Source organism: Gobius niger (genome assembly GCF_951799975.1).
Source record: "Gobius niger genome assembly, chromosome: 5".
NCBI classification, from domain to species: domain Eukaryota; kingdom Metazoa; phylum Chordata; class Actinopteri; order Gobiiformes; family Gobiidae; genus Gobius; species Gobius niger.
In genome coordinates, this window is record NC_136856.1 from 31455116 (window position 1) to 31465185 (window position 10070).

Here is a 10070-nt window from a genome sequence, read left to right on the forward strand (position 1 = left end):
CACACTAAATGGTCTGGGTGAATATGATATGTCCATTGTAGCGGACACATCATTTTAGAAAGATATTAACCTCCACATTTTCCAGTTTGGCTTTACCCAAATCTTAAAAGCTTCTTGGAAAAGGGTCAATATAGCAACAAAGATGAGGCAAAAAAAACGAAACGTGACAAGGCAACGGAAAAAAGGCGACAAAAGTGACAAGGAAGCAACAAAAGAGCGACAATAATGCAACAAAAAGGTGACTCCAGACAAAAAAAAGATAAAAAAGAACAAAGACACGAAGAAGGAAAAAATACAAAAACACGATAAAAAGCGATGAAACAAAATAAAACAATAAAGCAACCGAAAAAGGCAAAGAAGCAAGAAAAGTGAGAAAATGGAGACAAAACTATATATGTAGGCCTTAGCTTTTAAATGAGGCATTACACTGTTTCTCTCCAGTTGAGAAGTTTTTAAATTTGGGTAAAGCTGAACTGCAGAAAATGCACTGTGTAAAGGTTAAATTTACACAATCAGGTTAAATCAGGTCACATTATGGTTTCATTTCAGGTTAAAATCACCTCTGTAGTGATTAAGATCATGGTAGGGTGTTTCTCTAATATGATGTAAATGAATGTAAAGTGACGCTGACCCCTCACACATCCGTGTTTACACTGGTGTGACGAGTGTGGGATGTGAGTGTTTTACAGAGCACTGATGGGCCGGTCTGTGTCTGTTCTGTAGCGCTCGTGTCCATTATGTGTTCTCGGCTGATGCTTCCTCTTCTATGGCTGCGTCTGAAACCATCAAATTGTAGCCTCTAAGCACTAACACTAGCAACGAACTCATGGGGTCGACTGTTAGACCTCTATGCAGTGAGTGAACTAGAGCTTCAGCAGCATTTTGAACAATCCGTCCATCCTTTAACAGGGGAAAGGGAAGTGACATCACCAACAGCTGCTTTTCTTCTTCTTTAAAGTTATTGGTGGAGAGCAGGCCAAACAAAAGTGCATGTCGCCCCCTAGTGTACAGTGTCCAACAACAACATAGTGTCCCACAAAAAAAAACACCAAATGATCCATACATTTCCCTTTAGTGTTTTTTTATTTATTTCAAGAGCTGTTCCATAAAGCTACAGTAGAAAATGATCCATGTGGCTTAAGTTTCTACTAAATGAAAACAAAAGTATTTAATGTGTTTACTGAGTTTACTCTAACACTGACATGTGACTGAGCTGTGGGGACGACAACATGGATTTTGTCACTTTTATAAAGTTTGGCTTGTGCAGAATCTTAATTTTTAATTATTATTTTTATTATTAAATGTGCGACTGCCAATCAACAGTGGTTGCGCATGCATCACTTCAAGGTGGGGGCGGATTTGGCGCAGTGGCTTGTGGGATGGCACATAGCTCCTAATCACTGGTTAGTTAGCATCAGAGGTCCCTATGCTAAAGTGGCTATGATAGTTACCATCGAGGCTCCTTTTCCTAACTCCTTCCTAACTGACAGCACAATTCGGAAGCATCTTGTCATGGCGGACGCTGACACACATCTGGTTTGTCGTAAGAGCTCTTACCAATCTGCTCGTTTCGGACGCAGCCAAGACCTCCACTGTTCTGTTCCAACACTGGACCTTCAGCTCATTTTCATCTAACCCAAGTTTCACAGAGAGACATCGGCCGTTTTCACACATGTTGGAGCGCCTCGTAGGTCGGCCCGAGTCCGCCCTAGTTCCAACTGCATTTACTCCAAAGTTAGTTCGGTCACACCATTCACACTGACCTAAAAGGTGCCGCTCTCTCCCTTTAGGTCGACCCAACTACAGCCTGTGTGAAAACGGGCTTAGATTTCACTTGAAGACACATTTAGTCCTGATGTGTTACAAAGGACGTGGAAGGGAAGGTTTTTCAAAAAGGGCTTCAATGTAAACAAAACTGATACACATTTTATTAATAAAAACAAACAAAAAAACATCTCTACAAGAATTAATAAGATTGATGTGGTTCTTTGGGTTCATAAAATTGGACAGATGAAAATTTGGAGCAATTTGAGGGAAAGTCTCAGACACACGGTTAGAGCCATCCCAGCACATTATTCTGATGTCCTCTGCACAGGACAATCGGTCAAACAATCCCATCACAATTACAATGCAGTCAGGCTTTATTACTTAAATGCACGCTTAAAAAACTACATCTAGCTCTTCACAGATATCAAACGTCATTGTCGAAGTGCTTCCCCACTGGAGTTTAGAGAAGTGTGCAGTTTGGCAGTGACATGTGCCGTTTCAGGTCAAGGTAAACGTCTTATTTGTGGAAAAAGGTGTGAAAAGTCTTTGTTTGTGGTGGATGGTCAGGAAAGTCGGCTGTAGGCGGGCAGCGTGCTCTTGCTCTGCTCGTCTGTGCTGCTGCGCTCCGAGCTCTGAGCCGGAGAGTTGAACAGTCGGTCGTCGTCGTCTGAGGCTGAAGACGAGAGAGAAGCGTCATGACAAATATCAGAGCAAATGGGACACAGAGGACCAAGAGCAGAAACTTACAAAATGCTATAAAACTGGCTAGAATGATAGAATACACTTAGGAAAACATGACTTTACAATATGGTGCCATGGAGCGACCGACCATCACCTGAGGAGGCCATGACCTGCATAGGAACTTACTTAATATGTTAAAATATAGCAAGGCTTATACAGGGAGCAGAAAGTCAAACCTAATGCTTTTTCATGCATAGATTATATATTTTTAATGACAAAAACGGCCAAAATAATATATATATATATATATATATATATATATATATTAAGACTGAATGCCAGAATGTAATGTTTTTTATTGACATTTAAGGCCTTTACCCTCCTGACTACCTGCAACGCTGTAGAGGACATTTCTAAACTTGAATATCTCCCATACTACATATACAGCTGAATTCTTGTGGCCTCTACAGAGGACATTTAGAGCTTGAAACTAAATGTGAAGGGGCGGGGCTTTGGTAACTTTCTTTTATCATCAAGGATAATGGTGGCAAACAATGCCAACACATTTTATGGGAAGAAAAGTGCATACAACGTTTTATGGAGCAAACTTTGGACTGAAATATTGTGTGTGTGTGTGTGAATGCATGGTGGTCAGTCAAAGATTGGGGGATTTAAAAAAAAATTAAAAATGAAAAAAAAATGACTGCCCTCCTGACTACCAGAATGTTGCCCAATCAATTCAATGACTTTAGTGCTTGTGAATACCCCGCGGAAACCTTGTATAGTATTGTCTCAAAATGAGTGATGGATAAGAATAAAATAAGCCTATAAAGTTTGAAAAGTGGTCAATGGTACATACATCGAGTTATTGTAGCAGAAGAATGAAGTTCGTCTACATAAGTTAAAAAGAATCAATATTAAGTTGCATTCACTCCCTTTCACCTTTGGAGGTTCACTCAGAGAAATTACAGCTGTGACTTTCAGACACTCTCTCGCCCCGTGGAAGAACACATCCCTTTACCGTGACACACCGCCCTCTAATGTTGCAAAATGATCACTTCGACTGATGATACTTTTAAATTAAAATTATCATCCTGTATGGGTTTACTAATTAATTCAGATTCAGATTTAGCTTCTTCAAACACGGCCAATAAAATCCTACTAGGTCTCATTGCTGCTTTCATTTTCACTATAACGTTACAGTTGCTTTCATTTTCACTATAACGTTACAGTTGTTGGGCGTGTAGAGCGATTTGTTTAAATCACAGATCTTTTACAGAAACAATGCTCTGTTTGTGAACATTGTTTTAACCAACCACAGAACTATTATTATCTATTTAAGACATTGTTTAAAATTGAGGGGCAGGAAAGAGTTTCATATTGGTAACTATAGTAACGGTCAAAATGCAGATTGTTTCGTCATTGTTTCCTGATATCTGTAATTTTCAGTACAATCCACATGAAACTGTCAAAATGTTCAGTGTCTTCTCTCTCAACACATATGAATGAAGGGACATTTCGGGCGTTCTGCTCTCCCAAAATTTCATCCGATGGGCGGGGGGAGCGACTGAATTTTGCGGTGCATTATGGGTAACAATAGTCTTATAATAACATCAATTCAGCCGGAAACTATATAAAGCAGCCTTTGAGATGATCACAAACTGAGTCGGGCTTAATGCATTTGTGGTTTATTGTGGACTTTTCATCAACAATGAGCTGTAGGCGATTGTAACAACGGGGCTAACCTGGAATAACCATTGTCCACTGGCACAAATAATAGTCCTTTATTCGGACATATGGGCTGGATATGAGCTTAAATACTAGGGAGATCCTTGTGTAGATCGTGTGTATAGCTATAGTTGAAGATCCATAGGACATGGCAGAAACAAAGAGGGACTAGTTAGAACCAAAACAGCAGTTATTTTTCAGTCAAGAGCTCCTTCCTACTCTTCAGAACACATTCAAAACAGTGTTGTTTTTGGCAGCCCTTTTAGTTTTAGTCTTAGTCTTTTGGACGAAAATGCTTTTAGGTTTAGTCACGTTTTAGTCACTTCAAAATGTGATCGTTTTAGTCACGTTTTAGTCAGACGAAAAATAAAAAGGTTTTCGTCACGTTTTCGTCTGTTCATTATAAGAAGTTGTAATTAATTTCAATAAGTCTTGGAAATTGGGATAAATAATAGCTTCTATTGGCTTTCTATAGCTTTTGACAAACAGATGACACCACGATAGGCACTGGCAGAAGTGGTAGTACTGTGTACTTTTCCCAAAAGCGCCCGCTCTCCTTGTCCTCTGATCGTCGCTTTTTTTTTTTTTTTTTTTTTTACCAACCGCGCTGTCTGCACATACGTAGCCGACCTCAACGCGCTTTCATACGCCACGGTATTGAAAACTGTCCTGAGAAACGACAAAGTCCCTGTGACATGGATGTCAGACGCTCCGAGGAGGATGTACGCGAGCAGTGACCGCACGCCACGGGGAGAGAGAGAGAAAGAGGCGAATCATGAGCATCACGGCACCGCTCCGTGTCACGTTTACGGTGTGTTCTCTCACTCCACGCACAAACTGTATGTGAACGATCTGACGAAAAACCTTCTCCCATTTTTGTCTCGTCTCGTCTCATTGACGTAAACTCGTAAACGTCTCGTCATGTTCTAGTCCCCAAAGAGCTCATTTTAGCTCGTCATCGTTACGTTATCGTCATTAAAAAAAGGGGCTTTAACGAAAAGATATCGTTATCGTCTTCGTTGACGAAAACAACACTGATTCAAAATCACTCGCCCCTGACGTCTAAATCAATCAGTGGTTTTGTAAAGCCCAATATCACAACAGGAGTCGCCTCACAGGGCTGCACAAACCATTAAGGCAATAAAACAGAACAGAAAAGTCTCCATCGCCTTCAGTCTGAATACAGTATAATGGCAGCAGGAAGTGCGCTAGGACATGAACGGTGCCATGTTTTATCACAGCACCGCTCAGTGGATGAAAGTTTGGGTGAACAGAACGCCCGAATGGCTTTCTCATAAAGGCTTCCAAAAGTGGTGACAATATTTAAAAACTATTTGCGTGATGTTGGTCAGTAGAAAGAGCTTTCAGCCATAAGATAAATATGACAGGTTTGGGAATCCAATCACTCCCAAATAATGATCCATTTCAACATTTGCCAAGATTCTTTCAAGAACTGTTCCTCCCCCATAGAGCTGCCCTGCATCTGATATTATGACATCATACAATTCTAGAACATGAACGCTCCAAATATAGAGCAATATAAAAAATGATTTACTTTAAAGTGCTGATAAACCCTTAATGACCCCGAGGCCGCTCACCTCTCCATGTGCACACCAGCTCCGTGTCCCCAGGGTCGCACTGTGGAACCAGGGTCTCCTGCAACACAAAAACCAATCGCGTCTGTCATAATGGACGGTCTTTAAGTGGACAGAATGTGCTCTGGTGCGTCATACCAGCCCGGTCCGTGCGTCGTAGCAGCGGCAGAAGGGCAGACTGCGGCAGGCCACGTAGGCGATGGCGGAGGACAGCAGCAGGCTGACCACGCAGCTCAGGAGGATGGTCGCGTTGGCCCCTTTGACCATCCGGTGCAGGACAAATGTCTGCGAGACATCAGTATTATCTGCGTTACTCTGCTGTTTGCCTCTGGAATCATTGGCACAACAACATGGCGCTCTTCGCTCACCACTTGCGGGCTGTGGTGGTGGTGGAAGACCTCGGCGTTGTCTTCTCCGTAGGTCAGGGTGAGGCAGGAGTAACCCGACACAAAGACCGAGGCGGCGCAGGAGAGGCAGGCGGCCAGCACCAGGACACTCACCTGCACAGAATACAACGACTCATCAGCCCATGAGGAGCCAAGAACAATCCCAGAAGCCACTGCTCCGCCTCCTGAAGGTTTCTGCATGTGAAACAATTGACTGAAGGATTTTGCTGCGTGACGTTCCATTAAAGCAGAACTAAGTAACGTGTTTACCTTGATAAATCTTTTTCGTAGTCCCTTTGGGGGTAATACAAGTGTTATGGGATGATTGGAGGGTCTTTCATCTCCCCCTGGTGTCTCTGGCCAGAAAACCACAATTGCAACTTGACTGCCACCGGACCGGAGCAACCAATAGTACACACTAATGGAATCACGAAGAAGAAGCTAACGGGCAAAGCTAACTGCGGGCGAGCGCCAAATATTTACAGCCAAGTTTGAGTGAAAAAAGTTATTTCCATTGTGTAATTGGATGTACAATATCACTCTCTCCCTTTGTCTTTACTGTCAGCGTAGCATTTACTCTCACGGACAATTAATGAGGAAAAAATACGTAACTTGCTACGACACCTGCAGTTGCGCGCATGGGCAGGGCTGAGAGACAAGAGTTGCTTAGTACTGCTTTAAATAAAAACAATAATATACATTTGAAGTTGACAAAACAAATCGACTGCAGAATAAAAGACTAAAATCTAATGAATTAATTGACAAAATCCTGACAAAAAACGACAACATTGAAATTATCTAAATCTAAATTATTTTCCTTTTTTCTTGAGAGCCTTGGTGCATTATGGGTAACGGAAGTTTGTGTGAGTGTCGCCATGAATTAAACCCGCCCCTTCACATGTCGGTACAAATGAACATCGGACATTTTACACAAATCAATCGACTAAACATCAGATTTGAGCGTTGAACATTTTCCCTGGTTCTTAATGAACGGACTTCGCGCTCTTCTGGAAGTGTCAATACAAAGGAAGTGCCGATCTGTGGCGAAAAGAGGCAAAAGTGGGCGGGGCGGAAACAAAGCGAATAGACTTTGGGAAACAGCCAGTGTTTACATGGAATTAATCTGTTTTAGTGGCTTTACTCATATCAAAATGATGCTGATGTGAAGCTGCGCATGTAAAAAAAAAGTCTACATTAGTGTGTATTTGACCTTTCAGTGACCCAGTGGCTGTATGGGTGGTTATTCTGGCACCTTTTCTTTCCATCCTGGTGGCTCCTATGATGCTTCAGGATAGGCTTTCGGAATGTATAGGTAACCATGGACACGGTTCAATCAGCAGTGAAAACCTGATATAAATCCCGACTCACCAGGACGTGGTTTTTCTTTTGTGATGCAAACAGGGCCAGAACACCCGGGACAGCCATGATCTGAAAGAGCAGGAACATGACCACACAGAGAAATTAGGAAGACTGTAGAAAAAAGGATGCGTTTTGTGACTTTAATACAACATAAATGGAGCCATAAATATTGTCAATCTGCTGAGTTTATGGCGTAGTTGGATAAATAATGGACCTTGTCACTATGAATAAGAAAAGGAATACCGTTTCATGCCCGCATTAGATTGGGGAAAGAGATACTCCTGCAACTATATCAGTATATTACGGAGCCCAGGGATGGACATGAGCGAGAAAAAAGAAGACGGTAATTATATTAACTTGGGGCCTCAGTTAATAAGTCGGGTCTCCAAGATGGTTAAGGCGAGACACGGCAGATGAAAGTGTTGAGTTTTCACTGTGGTCGATGTGGAGATTTCATATTTTCCTCCCATCACATCTTAGTTTTCATATCAGAGGATAAAAATAACAAAACTTATCCAGGCAAAATTTGAGTTTTTCAGATTTTTTCACTTATGATCAGCTGATTCAAAAACTAGATCTATCATCAGTCAGTAATATGTCAACGAAATAAAAACATACATTTAATTCTCTGTCTATCCATTATTTAGATTTCGTTTTCGTATTTCTATATGGAAACATAAAACTTATAAAATTGTCCACATCCCCGTAGCTTGTCATATAAAGCAGAGTTTTTCAACCACTGTGCCGTGGCTCACTAGTGTGCCGTGAGATTTTGTCTGGTGTGCCTCGGGATATCAGGTAGTTAATTTCTCTGAGACAAGAGAATTAGTGATGCATTGAGGCATTGTGGCTAGCGAGACTATACGGTGTTCCTATTCAAGACACTTTGATGAGAACGACTGAATATAGGCTACAGAGTTAAACATTTTTAACATTTTCTGCTGGTGCTGCCACGTGATTTTTTTTCAATGAAAAACATGTGCCTTGGCTCAAAAAAGTTGAAAAACACTGGTATAAAGAAAAAATCACCTGCTCTGAACAGAGATTCCTGAGCTTCTGGTTCTTGTCGAGTACAACAGGTTGTGCCGATGCAGGATCACAAATCTCATTCACCTGACTTAATTATTTTTATATTTATTGGCCTTAATTTAAGAGACGAGATGCACGTTGGTCATTTTCATACTCACTACTGCCACCTCAGGTCTTACGCATAACTGCAGGTTATATATTAAGCTCGGGATACTTTTGTTCGTCTTTGGTGGAGGTTTGGTGGATTTGTTTATTTTGAGAGTCCAAAATGGTCCCGAAGAAAGCAGCTTTTAAAAGGTAAATGCTAGCTTATCAGCTAAACCCATTTGAGACCTACACATTTCTTCTTCGGAGACACTGAAGAGGCACCAAGAGCCCCCACACCTGCAGCACAGAGGAGGCGTCACAAGAGGAGCGACAGGAAGCAAGGGAGGGACAAACGAGGAGATGGTGAAAGACTGTTGTGGAGCGGAGGGAAGGAGGAAGAGGAGGGTGGAGCTGACCAGTGCAGGACACCACGCTCTGAACCAGGGACAAACCCAGGAGGCGCTGCAGGAGACAGAGGGCAGTCGTGGTGAACAGGTCTAAGCTCAAGATATAGTTATAGATGACTTTATAAATAATCAGAAATACTTTTGAGGCAGAGGGAATACTTCTTGGAATACAAAATGGAAGAGCCATTAGGGAACACTACTGATGAACAAGGAAGCAATTTTTATTACTGCGAAATCACGTCATAGATCTTACCATCCCACCCCATATGGGAGTCCTGGTGGTGCTCAGCGGGGTGTTCTTCCTGAACACCGCATCCATCACCCCGCAGACCACGCACAGCCCCGCACAGGCGACCTGCAGCACGCCCAGCACCAGCACTCTCCCCTGGGCGAAGATGAAATACCGGTATCGGTCCATCCCCCACGTCGCTTCCTCCTTTCTACAACCCCCGCGATCCAGCGAAGTGACAACCCTTTTGTCCAGCGGCGGGCAGGGCAGGGAACACGGCTTTCCAAACTTTACATCGGCGCAACCTCCGCGGGTTGGTCGTCTTTAAAAACGTCGGGTAAAAATGTGTTAAAAAGCGCGTTCCGCCGTTGGCTTCATGTCGGAGGGACAGGAGTTTCTACAGTCCACGCAGCGGGATTTGGTTCATCATTAACCTGAGCAGGTGAAACTACTGGGAGCCGTTACTCCCTCAGTTTGACCTGGCAGGCTCATAGCGACACAGGTGTTAAACCCACAGTTTAGACTGCCAGGCTCGGACACAGTAGACGAAAATTATAGGTTAAAGTGGGACTTTTTTCGATTAATTTCGATGAATTAATTACATAAGGTTTAGCGCGATTAAAAATATGAATCGAAATCAATCCCACTTTACTTTAGACACTTTTTCAGTTTCCCTTTTCTTGCAGATGTTGCTTAGAGACGACGACGGCGTAAAGCCAAAAACAACTTTACTGTTAAACTTGTAAATGTTTATTCACACAGTTACATACACCTATTAAATAACTGCTTTTGTGTTTGAAAT

General features: G+C 42.3%; 1 protein-coding gene across 1 annotated transcript; it reads right to left on the reverse strand.

The window, feature by feature from the left end:
* Positions 1-2290: 2290 nt before the first annotated feature.
* On the reverse strand, positions 2291-9654 carry LOC306963684 (uncharacterized protein). The gene is made up of 6 exons (XM_079557316.1): positions 9293-9654; positions 7526-7585; positions 6140-6271; positions 5910-6056; positions 5775-5832; positions 2291-2440 (listed from the first exon to the last, which is right to left on the reverse strand). Exons 1-6 carry the CDS (start codon positions 9455-9457, stop codon positions 2331-2333), a joined length of 672 nt encoding a protein of 223 aa, XP_079413442.1. The 5' UTR covers positions 9458-9654; the 3' UTR covers positions 2291-2330.
* Between the last annotated feature and the right edge of the window lie 416 nt (positions 9655-10070).

What these genes read in the sequence shown, in the direction of transcription:
- LOC306963684 (XM_079557316.1), bottom strand. Translation starts at nt 9,457, where the DNA reads ATGGACCGATACCGGTATTTCATCTTCGCCCAGGGGAGAGTGCTGGTG. An exon ending in ACGACGCACGGACCGGGCTG is followed by an intron (nt 5,833 to 5,909) that starts GTATGACGCACC and finishes TTTGTGTTGCAG; the next exon opens with GAGACCCTGGTTCCACAGTG. An exon ending in GCTGGTGTGCACATGGAGAG is followed by an intron (nt 2,441 to 5,774) that starts GTGAGCGGCCTC and finishes TCTCGTCTTCAG; the next exon opens with CCTCAGACGACGACGACCGA.